The 23103-nt window shown below is 40.7% G+C and overlaps 1 protein-coding gene across 1 annotated transcript in view; it reads left to right on the top strand.

The window, feature by feature from the left end:
* The window catches only part of LOC144828156 (uncharacterized), a 50619-nt gene extending 34734 nt beyond the window's left edge, over nucleotides 1–15885 (top strand). The window contains exons 3-4 of the mRNA XM_078686262.1: nucleotides 13361–13449; nucleotides 15682–15885. Of these exons, the coding sequence (XP_078542388.1) occupies nucleotides 13361–13449; nucleotides 15682–15885 (293 nt within the window). The remainder of the gene's footprint in view (nucleotides 1–13360; nucleotides 13450–15681) is intronic.
* The last annotated feature ends 7218 nt before the right edge of the window (nucleotides 15886–23103 follow it).

Here is a 23103-nt window from a genome sequence, read left to right as displayed (position 1 = left end):
GGCTCCAGCCTCAGCGTCGGCTCAATATCCTGTGATTCTGGGCAAATAATTACCGGGCATACCAACAAAAAAAATAATTTGTCCTTGTGTAACATAACTGGTGCTCATGTAAAGTCTTTATCATGACCAACCCGGGAAATCACAAAGAATCCTATCAAAGGCCTTTTCGGCATCAAGAAGGATCCTACAGACCCATTTATTCAACACCTTGATGGAATCACATACTGTAATTCAAGTGCTGATGTGAGTTTCAGTGCCTTGGCTAAAGATAATAACATATATATTCGCTTAAAGTGCTTAAAGATGTGGTTACAATTTTAAAGGCATAGCTTTGCAACTTCTTTTAAAAAAGATATAGGCTGGCATGCCCATAGTTTGATGAGATCGATCCATCTATTTTGAATAAAATTGGTCAGCGTAGAAAATGTTTTACAAATGTTTTGAGGAATAGAATCTTCTTCAGTAGCTTTACCATCAAGATAAGATTGAAAAGAGAATATAACATCACCTTACAAAATATTTTTAGGTGTATATTTTATAATTATGTAATCCAGTTCTATCACCTGGTCTCTCAGTTTTGGAAAAGTGACTTTCCCAAAAAGGTCTCTAATTTATTAAAGAAGGGCTGGTATCTTCGGAGGACAGCTTCCCGATAAACTGTATTAAATGAATTTTAGTGTACTTGCCGGGCAGTCCGTGTAAACGAGATTAGCTCTGAGAATTGATGTGAATGTAAATGCATGTTATATATTAAAATGGAAATGGCTGTTCTTGATTAATTGCAAGCAAGTGCACATATTTCCTGGCGCCAATTCTGCCAGTGCACTATAACTAGCAGAGGAAATTAAAACTCCAGGCTAGTAGGCCTGCCCTCATAGTGGCTAACCAGGCTGATGAAAATAGCGGTGATTAAGTATTCAGTCTGTGGTTTCTTCCGGTTCCATATTTAGTGAAGCCAGGGGGGAGAGCAGATGCTCCAAACGTAATGAAAACATAATCTGCACAACAGGAAAAAGCGGAAGCTACATTGAGTTATTTTCATATTCAAAAATTCCTAGAAAACGCTGGCAGCCTTGCTTTCCTCTTTGCTCTTGGCAGAAGCACTCGGAGGATTTTAGACCAGAGCCCCGGTCCCTGCTGCTTAATTTGAGGAGGTGTTTGCCAGGGTTTGGTCCTGGATCTCATTCTAGAATACTTGGAGTTAGCTGAGGTGATTAAATTCGTTATTCCGCTGACTGTGCCAGTGCCAAACAGCAGAACAATTTGCATGAAAGAACCACTGCTGCTGATTAGGAGAGGCACACACTATTTTATTTTAAGAGTGATAGTTCGAACAGGCCAAAGCGACGGTGAAATCTAAGTTGGATGCCTACCATTGGGAGATTTCAGCCAAGCCACCACTAGACTTTCAGCTCACCTCCTGCTGAACTACAAAGCAGCATTGAAATGGGTAGCAGGCCTAGCACTGGAATGGCAGGTTCAGATTTAGATTTACAGGCCCATGCCAAAACCAAGTGGAGCTTTCAAACTGGCTCATGGAAGGCCAGTAATCACTCCACCTGTCTTAAGCCACTGATATTGGGATTTGTAGCTTGTTTCCATTATGCTGGACTACTAATACCAGATTGCAAAGTTCCAACTGCACTGAACACAGAACTCACCAGACTTTGAACAGTCTAATCCAGTCAACATTTTGGTATTTCTTTAGTGTTGTACTATTGTATTTGTGGATAAAATAAGTGCTATGCACAGCAACAAAGTCACACAGACCTATGTCATAGAAAGGGCCAGGAAGAAGGGGAGGTCTAAGTAGTGTCAGTAGGCGGCAACGTTCTATGACAATCTTGGGCCCTGAAACTCATGCCCTTTAAAATGTTCCGCCCTGCCAACTCCACAACTGCCTAAGCAAATGCCCTCGTGCACAGTTAGCCAGTAAGAACCTGGCAGCCGAAAAGGTAGCTGAGCTAAGAGAATACTGCCGAACTTGTTTACCGCTCCGGGTCTGAAGAAAGAATCCAGCGGAAACCTAGAAAATAGACAGTATATCTGCCCTCAAGGTAAAAGGTAGTGTAATGCTCCCTTTAAAGCATCTAGTTATGTCTCTTAAACCCTAATTTGGTCTCTGAAAACTGAGAAGCGTCCCTGCACCCGGCCTTTTTAAAACCCCCTAGATCGATAATTACATGGGGCAGGAATACCATAGTATTCTGAGTTGTACCCTGCGAAATGGGGAACTGGCGTTTCCACACCAGATACCCTCGTTAGTTTTGCACCTTCAGTCTGTCTTCCACCTCCAAACTTTGTCCGTTTTTTTGTTGGTGAAATATCAAAGTGGGGATTATCGGATGGCTTTTTTCTGCATTACTTATAATGATGATCTAGCCCTTAACTCATGTATTGGGTTTGTGGCCAACTCAGAATGAGGGCCATACCTAAGAATAAACTGCAAAAAAAATCTACAAAGATCATATCCAGGCCCCTTGCACCGGATTCATAGAGGATTCTCGGCTGCTAAGTTTTTTTTAGGTGTGAAAATCCCTTCATTGATGAGTGCAAACCCATCCTCGCAAAATGTAAGTTTGCAATCATAAATTGGTCTTCTCCCAATAAAAATATTACTAATTTGGTGGCAATTAAGTGACCACGTGTGCGTTCCCAGATAGGTTTGTGGTTGGTTCTAGGGTGGGTATATTTGCAAAAGGTGGCAAGCACCCACAATCTCCTATGCTTGTTTATTTCACAAGCCATTTCCAGGTAATTTCCACCATCGAGGTAAATTGTCTTTTAGGACGAAAACAGGAAATAAACTGCACAAAATAGATAGGATTCTAGAATAGAGGTTCCTACTCATGGGTAAAACAACGTACTTACGGAGAAACAAGAAAATGTAGAAGTGAACATGAATTTCAGCATGCTTTCCACATTCGGGAATGCACAAATGTACATTTCAGTAAGACAAAATATGTGTGCACATAATAATCCTGGGCATACATAATAGTCAAAGGGGCAGATTTATGAAGGCCTTGCGCCGCCGGTGCGTCATTTTTAACATGGGAAAAAGTGGCGCACCGGCGGCGCAAGGCCTTCATAAATCTGCCCCAAAGTTTCTCGTAAGCGCATATGAAATTATTTGAGTATTCCCAAAATATTTTTTTTAAAATTAAGTATGATTTCAAATAAACTTTATAAGTGTATTGTGAATGTAGCCTTCAGTGCTCAGTCCAATCACGTTATTCTCTGGTAAACATTTCACACAGTGGTTCTGGCATTTAACAGTTAATTCGAATTAGAAATGGGCTCTAATATGAATCTAAACATCATTAAGCAAAATTGTTGCATTAAAAAACTAAAGGTATCGAAAAGTGTCAAGTGTTGAATTACGACGTGCATTGACCTAGTGTTCTTGGCATGATTCATGCAGTCCCAGGTGGCAAAAAGTCTATATTTGTGTCTGTGTGACTCAGATGTGAATTGTTTTTCCCAAGAGCAAAATATGTGCATGAAGCTCTGAGAACAGCATTCCCAGGCAGTTTACAACGCTGGACAAATGACGTGAGGAGTACGAGCGTGGTTATTTTCGGCAACGGAAATACATGATGGTGAATGCATAATTCAAAAGCCGACCACGCGAGCTTAAGAAGCATCAAATACATTTTTTTTTCTTCTTTGAAATGCCTGCATTTTTTACTGTCATTTTCCAGAAGGGACCGACCTTTGTAAATAAAAAGTGGTGTCTCTGAAAACTCAATGTAACACCTGATTATATATATATTCCGAGGAATTCCTATAGCAGGGAATCCTAACTATAATTTAAAATGGCTACCGCCACTGTATGTACATAAATATGTATGTATATATATACATACATATTTTACAGAGTGGTGGTAGCCACTCTGAAGTTATAGTTAGGATTCCCAGGTATAGGTAGGTATTTCTCAGAATTGCAGTCACTAATAACTCTGCCCCCATTTGAGGAATCTTGACAAAACTTTCTAGATCTATTGCTTTTTCTACATTGGCAGACAATGGAAAATGTTGATTGGTCAAGGGGGTGCCAAGATAATAGGGGGTATAAAACACGTTTTTCTACCTATGCATTTTCCATAGATTTCTGTATCCTGTGTTATGTGATAATGGCTAAACAACTCTACATGAAATTTGGCAGGATTAGACATTATGGTGTACAGATGATCCTTTTGGGTACTATTAGGTAAGTAGGGTAAGTATTTTTTAAATTTATAAAACATTTAACTTAGTGATATCTGTTGTCACAGAATTTTCGTGCAATTTCACAATATTTCACAATATTTCATGAAACCACCGCAGTACATAGCGATGACAAGGCATTATGTGATTGGCTAATGACTGCCTTTACAAAAGTTATAGGCAACCATGTTGTTTGTAGGTACACTGTGTCTGTGTACTGCGTTACCTCCTTAGCTCTAGGTAAATATTAGATCCAATATGTTTTCTTATCTATTGCCACTTTAATAAAGAAGTAATAGGTACGAAAAATGAATTCTAAGTTTCTATACATTTTTTTTTAAATGCACGGAGTACCGCGGAACTTCCATGGGAGTATTGTGGTACTTAAAATAAATGTTGAAAAATAAAAAAAAACTGTACTACATTATGTTTTTAGAAATGTAGTGTACAGTAGTATATTTTCTATTTTTCACATATTTAAATCTTCACAAAATATCTATGGAGTACTTCACTAATACATATAAATTACCATGCTACTTAAACATATGTAGACCTCCCTAAATATATGAAAATATTTAGGCAATTATAAATAAAATTATCAACCTATTACCACTTTAATAATGTGGTAATAGGTAGGGAACAACAATGGAACCTAAGGCTTATCTATATCTAGGACCATATCCTAGAAAGCAGCGAAACACAGAATGCAGCAAAACTGTCCTGAAAACTACATGGCTAGCTTTTACGTTTGGTAAACACAGCGATTACCAAATCACATACTGCATTATCATCCATAAGGGCATACCATGAATTTACCATGGTATACTGTGGCACAATTATAACCAGAATCACACCACATCTTCACACATAACTAAATATTTGAAAACTTATAACTTTAACACTACTTACACTCTGCACTCATACTATTCAATATTACCATTCACACCTCATAATGTATATTTCTGCCACATTACGTCTACATCGGTTCACACACTTTCACACTACGTCAGTTTCTATTGCCACACTCCACCCCACCCTAAGCCACTCCACTCTATGCTATGACACTCTAGGCCACTCCACTCTATGTCACTCCACTGTACGCAGCTCCACTCTACGCTGATATGCTTTATGCCACTTCACTCTACTCTACTTCACTCTATGCCACACCACTCTACACAAATACACTGTATGCTATTACACTCTACAGCACTCCAATTTATGACAATGCAGAGTATATCACCCCACTGTATGCCTCTACAATGTATTCAGTTCCACTGTACGCTATTCCACAGTACACACCTCTTGTCTAGACACTAAACTCTATGCTATTCCACTCTACGTCACTCCACTACACGCCAGTCCACTCAACAACAATCTATTGTATGCTATTACACCGTACATCACTCCATTTTACAACACTCCATTCTACGCCATTCCCCTCAACACCAATTCACTCTACACCACTCCTCTCCATGCTACTACACTATTCCACTGTATGAAACCACACTATCTGTCATTCTACTTTATGCTATTCCACTATTTGCCACTCAAATCTTTGCCACTCCACTGTATGCTACTCCAGTGCATGCTACTCCACTGTATGCAATTCCGACCTATGCCACTCCACTCCACTCTATGCTACTCCACTGTAAGCCACCCCACTCTACAACATTTCACTCTAAACCACTCCACAGAACAGTATTACACTGTATGTCACTACAGTGTACCCCACTACACTCTACCCCGCTTTCCACTATGCAACACTCCACTCTGCGTCACTCTACTGTGCGCCACTCCAGTCTACAATATTCCACTCTACACCACTACACTGTACCTCATGCCACTGCATGCCACTCCACTGTATTCCACTCAACGCTATTCCACTCTATGCCTCTCCACTTTACGCCACTTGACTCTCCCACTACAGTGTACGCTATTCCACTGTATGCTTTTCCAGTATGTGCCACTCTACTCTACGCTATTCCACTGTGCAACACTGCACTGTACCTCATTCCACTCTATGCCAGTCCACTCTACACCACTCCCCTCAATGCCTCTCCACTTTATGCAACTTTACTCTACGCTATTCCACTGTACACTAGTCCGCTCTACCACACTCCACGGTACGCCACTACACTGTACACCACTCCACTGTACGCTAGTCTGCTGCTGCTGCACTGTACGTCTGTCCACTGTATGCCGCTCCACTTAACACCACTGGACTCTATGCTACTCCACTGTATGCTAATCTATTGTACGCCACTCTACTCTACACCACTCCACAATACAACATTTCACTGTACGCTTTTTTACTGTATACCACTCCCCGGTATGGCACTCCACTTTACCCCACTCCACTCTACGCCACTCCATTACAGGCTAATCCACTGTATACAACTATACTCTATGCCACTCAACTCTATACTATTAAACTCTATGCCACTTCACTCTACGCCACTCCGCTGTAAGGCATTCCACTAAACCCTAATCCACTGAACCCCATACCACTCTATGCCACTCCATTGTTTGTCACTCCACTCTATGCTACTCTACGCTATGCCAATATATGCCACTCTACTCTATGGCACTGCATTGTACACCACTCTACTCTATTCTACACCAAGGTATGGTATTTCAATGTATGCTACTCTACCGTATGCTATTGCATTGTATGCCACTCCAATCCATTCCACTTCCCCATATAGAACTCCACTGTACACTATTCCACTGTACACATCTCCACTCTACGCCACTCCACTCTATGCCACTTCACTCTACGCCAAATCACTCTATGCCACTCCACTCTACGGCCCTCCCCTGTATGCCACTCCATGCTACCCACTCCCCTCTGCTTTAAGACACTGTACTCTATGCTATTCCACTGTATGTAACTCCACTCTACCTCACTCCACTCTGTGCTATTCCACTCCATGCCACTTCACTAGACGCCACTCCACTGTATGCAATGTCACGGTATGCAAGTCCACTCGATGCCACTCCAGTTTATGCTACTCCATTCTAAGCCACTCCACTCTACCCAACTTAACTCCATGCCACTCCACTGTGCTCCGCTAAAAAACACTATACTGCTCCCAACAGCAGTCTATGCCCCTCCACTGTACCACATTATGCTTCACTGTTTAACGCCCCACTGTAATGTGCAACAGTTTACTCCTGTCAATACCAGTGCACAGCACTCTACTTTACTTTATAGCATGTTACTTTGTAGCACTATACTCCACTCTACACAACTCCCACTACGCAGCTCCTTCCCAGTTAATATACTCAATGAGCCACGGATCCACTCTACTCCACTGTACTCCAGTACTGCAGTTTATGCCACTCTACTGTATGCTCCTCTATGCCACTCAACCGTGTGACAGTCTATCCCACTCCACTCTACCCCATTGTACTGTACTTTACTCCACACCACTCCACTGCACAACACCTAAGTGAGATTTGTCAAGCCACTCAAGGCCACCTTGCATGGCCCAGCATGGCTTGAGAAATCTAGAGTAACAAAAGGCAGCGCAAATCACTGCCTTTTAACATTGAGGAGTTCCATGGGTGAAGCATGGGTTTACCCATGGATTGGTGCACATTCCCAATGCTACACTTCCTCAGGTGAGGCCTAAAGAGGAGAAATATCTTTATTTCTCCTTGTTCTTTCTATATGTCTGCATTTTGCAGCAGATATACAAGGAGGAAAAAGCCTCTCAAGATTGTTCTGTGCAGGAAAGTCTCCCTTTCTGCACAAAAACAACGCTGCTTACAACACTGGCACCTTTGTTTTATTATGCAAGGGTGCCTGTGTTGGCACTAGGCAGCCAAAAGTGTACCGGCACTAGGAAAGTACAGAAATGCTCTGCATAATGGTGAATTCGGCACATTACTGCCATTTCCATTTCAAGTAACGCAGCAAGGTTGCTTGCTGTGTTGTGCTGCATGAAAAAAGATACATCTGGTCCACAGTTTGTTTCAAAGAACTCTCTGTAATAAGTGTACGTTAATTATTTTAAAATGTGTAACTTTTTAAATAATCTGCATTGAATATTCAATTTTCTCAAAATAATTTTATTGGTTTTAATAAAGTATCAGCAATTGTTCTTCCCAGCAGATACAATTAACTTCCACAGAAAAATTATCCATTGACAAGTGATAGGATTCATGTAATCCAACATGTAAACTCCCCCTTAAACCTAAGCATGCAGCCCTCAATTAGCGAACAGTACTACGATAATAAATATGCGATTTAGAACAAAAAGAGGCATATCAGTCACCAATAATAGAAGTCCTTAAATTCACAGGCATTGAATAGTGCCAGCACAATGTAAGTATTCCTATTTGTTAGAAAATGGGTTGTTAATTTGGGAAGATGCGAGTCCTAGAAAAATAATAAGTCCCCAAATTCCTTTTTTTATGTTTAGAAAGCTTCATTGAATTAGAAAGAGAAAAGATAGTACAGAAACATAATACTGAGAATGAAATGCAAATCCCCCTAGTAACATAGAATACAATGTAAAGAGAAAAGGTGAACAATCTAATACAGCATAAATTAATAGAAGACAACCAATATATTAGGAAAACAATGTCGCAGAGTACCATATTAAAATTAGCATTTTTGTTTTTGTTTTTTGAGTTAGAAAAACAGGAAAGGGAAGAAAAAGAAAGAAGGAAGAAAGAGGGGAAAAATAAGAGAAAGAAGAAAAAAGAGAAAAGAGAAAAGAAAAAGAAAATAGACGAAGAAGAGAAAAGGGTATCAGCAATCAGAAAGTATAAAATTGGTAAAGCTTTCCAATGACTCATAATACACAAAATACAGAAACACATTCTTCAATAAACAATCCTAAAATAAGCAGAATATATATAGGAATAAGCAGAGCATTCATGGCGGTTGAAAAGCAAGGTTGCTGACATTAGCATGTAGTGCAGAGGAAGAAATATAATTATTGAGAGGAGACCAGAAGACCTCTTTAAGGATAAGCTGCTGAGAGGTGGTTACAAAGGCTCTATCTATCCTGTGATGCTGACATACAAGAGTCCCCCAGGCTGGGAAGGTAACTTTGGAGGCATCTTTTCAATTTGAAGTAATAACCTGAAAGGCAATGGAAATAGCTAGATCTATAAATGTGCCTAGCTTACGGGCACCCAACCAGCTTATGGCAGAACTACCCAAAAATATAGAAGTGATATAAAAATAATAAAGTGTTTGAGTAGTACTGGTGTTGCACGAAGTGTGATGTATTCGAGCCCAAATGGAGTCCCAAGTTTGTATAGAGAAAGGGCGTTGCAAATCTGTTTCCCATAAAACTTCAATCTTGCTTTTGGGACGAGTAGAGAAGGAGAAAAATAGGTATTTGTAAATGTGAGAAGCCCGAACAGAAGAGGAAGAAGGTATTGATTGAATAGAGAAATCAGGTGGGGAAGAATAAATATTAGAGAGAAGAGAGAGCTGCTTAGCTACAGTCAGTCTCAAAGATTGCATTTTGAAAAAGATGTAACAGGTAAGTTGTATTTAGACTGAAGTTACTGGAAAGATAAAAGCTGCTTATCATGCAATAAGTGTTTAACCTGTAGAATACCTTTGATAATCCAGTCTTTCCAGAAAATAGTACGATTGGAAATTGTATTAGATTTGTTGAGCCAAATAGAGGAGTCTAAAAATAACTGAATTGAAGAGTGTGATTTAATACAAATCGGATAAAGGATAGATATGAGATAAGAAATAGTAGGAGATTTAAAAGAACAAGGAGGATGTGAAAAGTTATTTAGCGAAGAGAAGGGAAATGGATGAATAATTGATTCCTCTAATTTATGCCATACTGATAGGGGAGGATCATCTAATGAGGAAAAATAGGACATGGCTTGTCGAAGTAGGAATGTGTAATGGTATTGGCGAAAATTGGGAAAGTTAACCCCACCTCTATCCTTAGGAGCGGAAAGAGCAGAAAGAGAGATACAGGCTTTCCGACTGTCCCAGAGGAATTTACTCAGTATACTGTTAAGATTCTTGAAAAAGTTTAAAGGGAGTCATATCATTAATATAAAAAGATAAAAATTAATTACCGGCAGCATCATCATCTTGGAGGTATCCAACCTAATCCACTAGGACAGAAAGAAAGGGGACCATTTCTCCACCATGGTGGAAATTTTAGATAAAACCTCATCTAAGTTCAATTGAACAGTTTTAGCTATGGAGGCAGCGTATCTAATCCCTAGACATGTAATACAGTTAGTATTCCATTCCCTCAAACATGCTTTTATGGCAGTATTTATTGAGCGGAAGAATCTCAGACTTAGAAAAAGTCAGAAGATCAACAAAAGCAGGCAAAGATGTTGAGGGGTCAGATATATATATAAGAGAATGTCATCTGCATAAGCAGAGAACTTTATTTCAATAGATTTATGAGTAAAACCTCAAAAAGTGGAAGATTTCCTGAGAGAATATAGGAAAGGTTCTTGAGACAGAATAAAGAGTAAAGGAGACAAGGGGCAACGTTGACGAGTACCTCGTTGGAGAGTAAAATATTGAGATTAAGAACCATTAAAAAAAACGAAGTGGTGAGAGAAGAATATAGCAAACTAATAAGAGATAGAATAGCAGGATCGAATCCATGCCACTTAAGAGCACACATCATAAAAAGCCAGTGAACATGGTCAAAAGCTTTCTCCGCATCTAGGGTGATAGCTGCAAAGGGGTAGAGCTTTTGGAAGCAAGATGTATGATGTTTAAAATAGTTCTGGAGTTATCTGCAATCGTTCTACCTTTAACAAAACCTGTTTGCTCATAACCAATTAAATCAGGAATAACCTTGTTAATACGAAGAGCAAGGACCTTGGCGAAAATCTTACAATCTAAATTAATTAAAGAAATAGGGCAGTAATTAGCACAAGAAGAGGGATCCTTGCCTTTCTTAGGAATTAGACATATCATTGCTTCCAGAAAAGAACCGTGAGCTTCCTTGCAAGACAAAAAGTATTGGAATAGAGATAAAAGGTGTGGAAGTAAGTCCTCAAATTCCTTAAAGGTTGAACTCACTGTTTTAATCATTTAACACAGTGCTTAGCCTCTGCTTGCATTGACACAGAGAAGACAGCCTGAAATTAGGAAAATGTGCACACTATTCAGCAACACTAAAGTAGTTATACAAGTCAAAACACCACTTAATAACGATCCCATATCCAATTTCTAACCATTAAGAAAAAGTTGACAGGAACAAATATACCAAAAAAACTCAAATCCAATAAGGGGGACCAGAGAAAGTTTTAAGGCAAACAACTTCGAACATAACTAAAGTGACAACCAGATATAGGTTTTTCCTCATAGAACCAGCTACAGCCCTGCCAGTGAAAACAGCTTTTGATATAACTGTAAGTTTCAGGCTACACATGTAAGACTGAAGGTATGTGCTTTCCGGGTCAGCCAAGTGGATAGCATATTATGTGCTGTAGTCTACAGTGACTCTATGCAACTGGTGTATTTTCTTACACCATAGATGATGTCCCTATTGGAAAGTTTATTATATCTATTGGGATAAGCCTCTTTTTCAATGTTTTAGGGGTCTGAACAGCAGTACCTCTGTGCACAGAATTAAAAATTCAGATGCATCAGTCCAAAGAAATGGAGGGTAATTAAGCTAAAAAAGGCATTTCTTCACACTATTGTCCTAGGAAAACATATGATTGGCATTACAATCTTTAAATCATCTACCGATGGTTTCCATATCACCTCCATATTTTTATATTAATCTCTAATCTAAAATGTGGTCATTTCCTTGGCTGTAATATTCCAAAGTCTCTAATCTATTATGTGTTTGTTTACATTGCTATATTATTAAACAGTCTTGGTGCCCACTCGGACAATGTAGATGGGGTTAAGGCTTTCCAACGACTCACTTCAACCTGTTTTGTAAGTATAATGTGAATTATTGGCGCCCACTCATTATAAGATATTTGCTCCCATACCAACTGCTAGCATCCCAGCTTCACCACTCCAGGATCATGCATTATTGAGAATCCTACCAGCCCCCTAAAGAGATGCAGCATTTGCCACTTGGACACTTGGACTGGAAAAAATAATTTCAACTTTCTCTGTATCATGTTTCAATTAGTCATGATCTTGTATGCTATTTCCATATTTTGTACATATTTTATTTTGCAGCTGCCTGTTCATAAAGCTTACAGTAATTCTAGGTCTACTACCGTATTCAAAGCTAAAACACATCCTTCCATGTAAGGCCAGTACACTTGCTGTGTAGATACAATCTATGAAAAATACCATTGTGGTTGAGTGGGGTGTTAACTCTGCTCAAGAAACAGCCACAATCCATGCCAGGGTGAATCACAAAAGCCACTAAATTAACCAGTGCTTAACCCTCTGGTAGAGTGGCACAAAAGCAGTCAGGCATAACTTAGTGGCAATGTGTAAAGTATTTATGTAGCACACAAACAGTAATAAAGTAGCAACAGAACACAAGATAAATCCCACACAAATCTTAAAAAATAGAGAGAATATTATTACTAAAATGACAAAAATCCAATCAGAAGAACCAAAATTATGAATATTTAAAGTTTCCAGTAAAAACTAGCACCTAAAAGATCAAAGGACATCTAGCCGCGCAAGACTGTGTCAAAGTTGAAAAATATGGCAGACCGGAATGGAGCCTGAGTCAGATACAAAAAGTGGACTGGGCCAGGTCCGTGTTTACCTTCAAACTTTTCAACTAAAAGTCTCTGAGAATGTAAATATTTAAGAGGCAAGGACTGCAGGTGGTGTCCTAGGAGAAGGCGTCATCGTAAGGGAACCGCTGGATGAAATCAAAGTGAAAATTTCTACATTCATACTTTGGGCCTGATTATGAGTTCGGTGGTCCCACCACAGTCGTTGTGTTGGGGTTGGATTCACCACTGACGACTAAGGAGTCGTCAAGCTGTATTGCGATGTTGTCAATTTGCTGTTTGAAAGGACCGCTGGAGGACTGAGGATAATGACAGCCATTTGGAGACCGCCTCAATGGTGGTTGGGGAAAAGCAGCTGTCATAGGGTGGTACAGAGAAGTTTCACCGCTGTCCGAAATACAAGATGACTTTCTGATAAGAGACTGTGGCAAGTAATTGAGGTGCATACTCACCCATTTCCTTTTCTTCCCCTCAGTCTCTGATGTGGGATACTTTCTCCAGGTCCCCCCTTCACAGCAGCATCTTGACTTCGAAGAAAACTACCCTTTTGGCACCATAATCCAGGTAAGTCCGGATTGCAGTATTTACCCATTGACTGCACTGGGCACATATGGTCCATACTCCAGCAATGGGAAAATACTCGTAGTAGGTATTTTTTCACATGTGTCATGCATATGTGTACACTACAACAGAATATATACACCAGCATCGACTTATATGAAAATATACACATCGTCATCAGAAACACTGCTGCGGGGCCAGTGGTCACATCCTAATATGGCAGGCAGGAGACAGTTGCCATGGCGGTCTATTTCGGAGAGCCACTTTGGTGGTATAACAGTAAGACCTCGGAACTCGTTTCTGGTCCTATGTTTCTTTTCTGAAGTTCGAAAATCTCCAGCAAGACAAGGCTAGAAGCTGTAGCCAAAGAGAGCTCCGCAAAGAGGATACCCCTTCGTCAAAGGGCTGCTGAACAGGATTTGCTGCTGAGGAGAAGAATGCAGCAGGAGCTGCTGCGAAGAGAGGCCAACCAGTGATGCACCTTGGACGGATAGACAAGCAGGTTGGTCGAGGTCTCTTCCCAGTTCTCAGATTTCAGGCAGCAAAGCAGTCTTTCCCGGTGCAGTAAAGCACTCTGCTGATTTGCACAGTAGACCATGGCAGCAGGTAGTCTGCTGAGAGTCTTTTTGAAGGCCCAGAAAGTGAACTGGAGAGTGAGTTTGAGGGTCCTATTTTTATATCTAGTGCCTTCTTTGAAGTAGAAAGAGTTTCTATATAATGCCCTTTGAAGTACCTGAGGTTTCATGCTCCCCCCGCCCGGGCTCCAAGCTTGCTGCATGAACAGTGCATGGTTGACAAGTCCCTTGTATGAAGGCAGAGCACAACCTATTCAGTAGCATGTTGGGCTGTGCCCAGCTATCCACCTTCATCCTGCCATTGATGGCCCATCCAGGCACACCTAAGCTATCTATTGTCTGAGATGAAGTCCAACTGCCAACTACACCCAGTTGTGCGACCTAGGAATGGACTGCAGGGACCAAATGGGGCAGTAAATTCAAATTTGTATTAAACTGGCATTTTCATGATTGTACCATTAAAGAGGATGTTTAGTTACAATTTCTCAGACAAAAACATTAAATGTTTACCTGTGCCCAATAAAAAAGTTATCCCTTATTAAAAGTATTGAGAAATCATTTTAGAAGTGTTTGACTATAAGGACTTGTAAAATTTTAAAGTACATGTCCAACATTTTAATTGGAATGCACTCTGTGCTATGAGCCTCCTAGGGCTTGCCCTTTGGGTGAACTATACGCAATAAGAGGGTGTTTCAAGCTTGGCAAGGGGGTATATTGTCAAGTCAAATTGGCAGTTCAAAACTGCATGCAGGCTGCAATGGCAGACTTGGGATATATTTTAAGGGGCTACTTAAGTGGGTGGCACAATAAGTTTGGCAGACTCACTAGTAGCATTTAATTCACAGGCCCTGGGTATATGATATTCCCCTTTACTAGGGACTTATAAGTAAAGGTAATATGTCAATCATGTGTAAGCCAATTAAACCATATTTTAGGGAATGAGCTAAAGCGCTTTAGCACTGGTAAGCAATGGTAAAGTACTCAGATTTCTAAAGTCAACAAAAATAATTCACTAAAATGGGAGTGTGAAGGCAAGACTTTTATGCGAAGTCCAACCCTAGGCTGACAGGTCTAACACATTCAGACTTCATAAATGCTGGATTGAAATCTTTTTGTTGAGCTGTACTGCTTAAATAATTTTTCAAATGGATGAGGTGTCTGGTGACGACTGCATTATTATTCGGGGGAGGGGCCAGTGCCTCATATGCAAACAGTGCTAGTGTTCATTTTTCTTTAACAAAAAATATCTTTTCCATACATCCAACATTTGGACCCTCCCCATATGAAGAAGAACCTTAATTGTTCAACATTCACCTAGCCCCCCTTTAATAGTGATGGTGTCAACTCAGGGTTGAAATAATACAATGTATAAAGTGATGGGAATGAATTAATGGCATCATTAATTGAGGTACTCTCCCAGACCTCAAAGACTGTTCTAGTGACTTCCAAGACATCGATGTCCTTTAGTCTGTCCTCCCTAGTCATTCATAAAATATCCCATATCAGATTCCAGTTAGTGTCATTTCTTTGTGTAGTTAATGGTTTTCTGTATTTCACAGAGCCCACCTAAATGCCTCTTTATGTTATGGCTTGTCACAAGTGCTCGCCCCAATCCCATCAACATCTGATCCGAGGCTTGCTCTTTCCACCTCTTGCTCAGGCAATTGCAACTCAGATACCATCCATGCTGTGCGACACAGTCATGCCACCCAAGATTGTGGCTGTAGTATGTGTGCTGACCAGATTTACTTCCATAACAAGCACAGTCAAACCTGTTCCTATGCTGGCATCTGAAAGCTGTGAATGCATGCTCTATCTGAGTGTCAAGCGACAGTGGGATTCAAGGACCTATAAGAGTGTTTGAGGATCTACCATAGCATTTGAGATTCCCAGGCGTTGAGGTTCAGCTGCAGCAGTGGTTCCCTAACTTTTCAGAACCATCACCCACTTTTTTTAATGAAAAAGGTTTGCAACCCATATACCTTTAAAGGACATGAGGCGGGCGATTTTTTAAATCTAACTAAAGCATCATGTAGTAGTGCATTGTCATTTACAGGCAGCACATTTTTTTTTATAGAAATGGCCACTAAATGTATAAAGACCTACAGTTTTACTGATGAAACTGTAGCACACAAATGATCACACATGTAAATCGGGCTTCTATGAATATCGTTTATGTCTGTTTTGGCACTTTGAAAGCATTGCGCAGATTTTTCCCTTTACTTCCGAGGGAAGCTAAAGAGATGGTGTCACGTGCCCTTATTTTATCTCGGTTAGACTATGCTAATGCTCTGTTTAGTGGTATTCCAACCTACCTGATTAAACGCCTTCAGGTTATTCAGAACGCGGTAGCTAGACTCCTTTTTAACATCCCTAGGAGGTCTAGCGTCCGCCATCATTTGCGTAGTCTACATTGGCTGCCGGTGGCACAGCGGATTTTATTTAAATCCCTGGTTCTCTCTTTCAGAGCGACACACGAGCAAGGGCCATTGTATCTGAGAAAACGGTTCTCAATGTATATCCCCAAACGCTGCCTTAGATCGGCTAACCAGTGTCAGATGGTCCTTCCCCAATTCCAGCGTGCTCGGCTGGGGGGTCAGTCTATTTCTGTAACAGTGGCCAGAGCTTGGAACGCACTTCCCCTTCACCTTCGTGCTATGCAGGATATTACCCTTTTTAAAAAAAGCCTTAAAAACCCATCTTTTTAATATAATAATTTAATTCCCCCTCACATCCTCTGCCTACATTTCCGCTCTCTGCCCCTCCATACTTTACAGCGCCAGGATACTCCTGAGTAATCGAGCGCGCTATAAAACTTTTTATAACATAACATAACACATTACCAAGTAAACTATCTTGAATTTTTTATCCTGATAAAATCTCTATTCCAGCACACTTCAGAAAAAAAGTGCTTCATTTTTGCTTTCCTAATTGCTGAACGCATACAGATATTTACATTTTATTGTGTGTTGCAAAAAGACAACATACTAAAGCCTTTCCTCTCACACTCCCTGTACTTCAGCAAGATTGTCACATAAATCCACTTTAAAATTCCTCTCACTTTTCAGTTAGTGAAAGAAAAGTAAAAAACAATCCCCATGTTATAAGAATAAGCAACTTGACATGTGACCTCTGTCTTTGAAGCAATGTCAAATGTGACAAGATAAACATATAATTTAAAGGTATCTTTATTTATTGCTTTGACTTTTCCAACCTATCAATAATTAGCTTGCGACCCACCAGTTGGTCATGACCCACAGTTTGGGAAATGCTGTGCTGCGGTATTCGAGGATCCTGCATTTCTGCAGAGGAGATTATCTTCAAGCTACATGTCAATAACATCTCTCAGAAGGTTTCTGTTTGCAATCTTTTTGGTATTCATCCTGCAGTGTCACCCTAAAGGGTTCATTAGGATCCATTGAATGATTCAACCTCTCCTAGCACTGTCTTCACATGGCTCAGGTTAGTGTTCACTAGGAAGAGTTAGAAAGCACTTCTTTGGTTAGTTGGACTCATGCTGGGACCCTGTATTGCCCCTGCACCCACATGATGGCAGTCTCAAGTTGTGGAGCTTGAAGAACTGCTATAGGATATTGGAACAAGACCAGCCACAAGATGATTCTTTTGGCTCTAACAACACAAACACACTGTGCCATTGATACGTTGAATGTTTATCACAGTGCATCTGTTACGTAAGTGAATCTTGTGTCTCATTTCTTTTAGAATGTTTTTAATCATATGAAATACATATAAGTGAAAAAAACTGCCTGTATTTTAAGTCAATATAAGAGCAGAGAGTAATGGTAGCCTTGTGTTATGTTTAGGACAAAAAAAATCCCTCAGGAGAAAATGCAAAACATTTGAGCGAGCCCCTATCTCATTAGACAATCGTTTAGAGAATAATTTGACAATGTCTCTTGTTTGCCTTCTCTGGTGAGTAGAGCCTTGGACATGTTTGACACTGTTGGTGGGAAAGGAGACTGGTAGGTTCCATATCGTTCTTGCTGCAACATTTTGATGTACAGATTAGTGGTTAATTCATTCTGGCAGACTAAGCTGTGCTATCCTACAATATTTTCAGAAGTCAGGAAGACCAACCCAACCTTCCTTCCCAATTGAAGCAATTTTCTACCAAAACATATCAACCACTGTTTGAATGTCTTTCCAAATGTTTTGTTTGGGCATTTTAAGTATGTGCATAAACTCATCAGGTCAAAGGTTTAGTGCTTTCTTATAAAGCCCAATTAAATAGGATGAATCCAGTATGGGATATAACATTCCAATCTGTTAGCCCAGGATCTTGGCACATTTTTTAGAGCTGAGTGCTCAGTTAAGATATACATAAACATATAGTACATATAACATGATTTTTCTTAAGGGGAGTAGAGTTAGCATGCAGTCACATGTTGACAATCACTGAATATTTTTTTAATTAACTAAACATTTTAATGTAGGCAGTCCTTTTTTCACATCCCACACTTAGCAGGCTTCCGTTTTTGTGCATCTATGATCCATAATTAATTTACACATTTTTCATAAAACATCACCAGAACATGCTTCTAGCCACACAAATGCTATATAAATGTATGGTGATAATACCTGCAAATAAATGCAGTAAATATGTTTTCATTACTAAGAGAGGGGTGGCCCTACTTTGTTGCCCCCCCCAAAAAAAAAATGTACCATCCAATAAAATCATCTGCACTAATCATGGTGATCTATGTCATTATAATGTGTTATTATTACATATTTCAATATTTCAAAACATTCTGATTTCCAAATACAGTCAATGTCAATGCTGCTAATTGTATTAATCAATCAAATAAAGACCCACTTCAAAAATAATAATGACCTAGGAAAGTTGTACATGTCAAACAACACATTTAAATGTTAAAGGAACATGTTTAATGTAAAATAGAATCATCTGCTAGAATATTTGTTGATTTCATGTACATGTTTATGTGGCTTGTAAAGCACAAATATAGCGGTAAGTACATGTTTAATTATGCTTTCTAAGTCCACAATGCTTCTACATTGTTAGTCCAGATATATTCTACACCCATGCATAGATTTACACAACAGTTCTGTTGTAAATGTATGTAAAATACAATCAAATAACACTTTTAAATAACATGTATGTTTTTTCAGTAAGCTGCCTTAGAGATTATGACATTTACAATAGTATATATATTAAATGTTGCAGTATTTTTGTATTTATTCTTTAAGTTTAATACATATTATATATATTGTAGTATTTCCCATGATAGTTACACATTCATCAGACATATAAGGACTTAAATCAGTTTGTGTGGCAAAAAGGCCTTTATTATGAGAGTCCTCTTAATCTGATGAGGCTGGTAACAGCAGTTACTGGCCACACCAGAATCATGAGGCCCTCTTCAACACTGTGGATCTGTTTCCTTATGTACAGGGATTTTGGCTGCTGAAATTAGCCCAATTTTCTTTTTCAAAATCCTAAATAGGGGGCCCATTAGGATGGCAGGCGGATTGCCCCCGCCAGGCTAGCGGTAGCCACCGCCGGCCTGGCGGGGGCAATCTGTCCGCCATCTTCACTGAAATGACCCCCTGCCACATTAGAATGGCTGGGGGGTCCGCGGCAGACGGGAAGAATGTGTACATATGGTGGCGGTGTCTGCGATACACCGCCAACCATATTACGATGCCTGCGGTCCTATGCCGCCGTGGAAAGGCATACGGTCTTTGCTTTGGGGTCCCGTTGCGGGCCCCCAGGGTGAAGGGGGGTAGGGGGTGCACATGGGGGTACCTATGGTACCCCCCTGCGTTTCAAAGTCCAACATGGCAGGCACCGCGCTGTGCCTGTCATGTTGTGCTTTGAAACGCACAACATGCATTTTTAGCATTGCGGCGGGCGGTGCTTTTAGCACCGCCCGCCGCAATGTTAAAGATGCTGGATGCACCTGCCACTGTGGCGGGTGCATCCTAATTCCACGCACGGGACCCCCGCCCTTATTGCGGGCGGTCCCTTCCCACGACAGGATGGCGGACGGACAAAGTCCGTTCGTCATCCTAATGAGCCCCTAAATGTGGAACTTCCAGAGGAATTTGGCCTGGGAATATCAATTACCCCAGAAATGCATTATTTCCGAATGGACCCTCAGGATCCAACTCGTAATTAGCCAAATCTCACCAATCTTGGAGTTACTGATACACCCAGTAGTGATAACTTTACCGGTAGAGGAAATCTGTCCTATTTCATGGGTCACTGATAACGGAGGCCTAATGTTTATTTTCCCTTCTGGTTATTGTTACTGCTGACTCACTGATCTCTTTCCTTGCCTTTTAAAAATATTAGAAAAAATAAACATTATACATAGCTTCACCACATTGCTTATATACATATTTAACGGCATACTTGAAAAACACGCATTTACAAGCTGTCTAGCAAGTGAATTGGACATTCTGCCCAATATATAAACATTCTCCATTTAATAATTAAAGATTATTTTGATTTATAGTAATTATATAGTTGAAATAGTATATGTTTGCACTATCATGTAATACAATTAGCAATAAATAAAGCTCTACGTATTAACTCTTTGTTTAGGTCTTTCAAATTCACAAAAACAGCTGCTCACTCCATGTGAGTATCTGGAACAATTTGAGCCATCAGTTTCCTCCATGGATGATGACACATATGTACTACTACATGATCTGCAAGAAGGAACCACAACAAGTATTTCACTCACTGATGCGGTGAGCCATCTAAGCAAGCATCAACTAATAATTGTCCTGGCACAACAAGACAGACCCAGCATGTAGATATTCTTGTGGATGTCAAAGATTTTGAAAACCACATGGACAGTAATCAAGAGCAAACTCTTGAAGTAGTGAAATAGGGACTTTTAACACCATGATCATACAAAGGAGGCTATTGAACGTCTAATTTAAAGCATTTCTGTGCAAGTGGATTTCAAGTGCATGATTTCCTAAAATGGCTCACTTGTTCACTGAAAACATTTTTTTTCTCTCTTCTTGAATGTATTGCTGTTGCAAAGGAATTGTACTTGGAAACACCTATGACCTCAGTTGTGCATAATGCATGGCCAGGATAATCTTTGAATAACACTTCTACTACAGCTAAGGAGAACCATTCTTCCTATTAAATTGAGTAAGATTCACACCACTATGTGATCAAAAAATTTTCATGAATGTTTAGAGTAAATTACTTTAGTTGTTCTTTTGATTTGTATTTTTATCATATACTCATTACTGACCAATGGGTAGAATCCAATTCATTGACAGTGTCAAGGATGCTTGTATTCAAAGCAAACTTCTTTGTTTGATGGAACTTAGATGTGACAAAAAGCTAATGCTCAAGTCTTCTCCTCTGTCAATAAAGTCTTAACCCCCCTACAGTTAAATTCTACAAGCACATATAACAAGTTCAAATATGATTTTTAATATATGTATTACATGTATGTATTTGTCTCTATTTTCTCTGCAGACAATGATTAAACAATTCTTTTTTGATAAACAAATTTTTATTGATTTTAACAAAAATACCAGCCAGTCATCAAGGTTCCATGATAGCAGAGAAATGCATACAATGGTCTGGATAATCCAAAGGACAAGTGCATACATATCAAAGGACAGCATGTGGAAAATCCCCTGCTAAACTAGACAAAGCCCCCCAACCACTTCCCCGAAACCCTCCGGTACTTCTTGGGGCAGCCACGAGCTGCATACATTGTTTTCTCTTGTACTGCCCCCGCCCGCCACTTCCCGGCAGTGGGAGGGTCAGGACTTTTCCAAGTGGAGGCTATGTCCCTCTGCGCCACCACCATTGCTGTAGTGTAAAACAATTTTTCATGTCTAGACCCATCCAACCCATTTGTGATGCCCAGGATCGCATGCTTCCGATCGTGCCGAATCTCCCTCCCCAACACCTCGGTGGGATCCTATTCTATGTCTCCCCAAAAGTCCCCGAAAAGGGCGGGCACGACCACACCACATGGAATAAATCGGCCGGCTCATGGCCACACCTCACGCAAGCAGGAGACGACCGGAACCCCGCATGGTGCATATGTGTCGGTGTCAAATAGGCAGCATGCAAGAAGTAGATCTGTATCATGCGCAGTCTGGCTGAGGCCGTGACTGTCCTGGGCATCATAAGGGCGCCGCACCAGTCTTCTTCTTCCAGGGAGCCCACCCATTCCTCCCATTGGGTCCGCAGCCGCTCGAGTGAGGTGGGGGTATTGTTAATGAGTGTCCAATAGATGCGGGAGATGCCCCCACTTCCCAGGTCCCCTAACATGATCTGAGCCTCAGGCAGGCTGTGGTCTGGGAGACAAGTGCCAGTCATGAGGTGCACCTGAAGGGCGTGACGCAGCTGCAAATATCTGTAAAACTGTGAGTGGTGTAAGGAGTGTCTTCCCTGGAGGTCCTGAAAGGAGCGCATTTGATCACCCGCCCAAACGTCACCCAGCTGTGAGATACCTATCAGGTCCCATGACCAGAACCCCTGTAGCCCGTTGACTTCCCTGAGCCAGTTCCCATGCTACAAGGGTGTGCATTGGGTCAGAGTGCAGGTCCATATGTTGTGACGGAGCGCAGCCCACCATGCCAGGAACGCGGAGCGAGTCATGTCAGGCAGACGAGACAGGACAGGTGCCCTATACATCATCGATTGGAGGTTAGATAAGCCCAATTCACTAAGTTCCAACCTATAAGCCGGATCTGACCAACCCCCATTAAACCAGTCGAGCAGCACAAGCAAGCGCGTTTCCAGGTAATACAAATATACATGGGTCATCCCCAGACCCCCGTCAAAGGAAGGTATCTGACAGACGCCCAGGGTCAATCGGGACCTGCCCCTCCCCCAAAGGGATCTGGAAACCATGCCGTCAAGCTCCCGGAACCACGCTCGTGAGAAATTAAGGGGAGTGTTTTGAAGCATATAACGGAACCTGGAAAGAATCATCATTTTAAAGAGCTCGACTCTTCCTATCGGATTCAAAGGCAGTGGCTGCCATTTCGACAAATCAGACCAGACCCGCTTCACCAGGGGAGTGACGTTAAGAGCCCAGGAGAGTTTGGGGAT

Source organism: Lissotriton helveticus, chromosome 4_1 (genome assembly GCF_964261635.1).
Source record: "Lissotriton helveticus chromosome 4_1, aLisHel1.1, whole genome shotgun sequence".
Lineage (NCBI taxonomy): Eukaryota > Metazoa > Chordata > Amphibia > Caudata > Salamandridae > Lissotriton > Lissotriton helveticus.
This window is presented reverse-complemented; position numbering and strand designations above follow the sequence as displayed.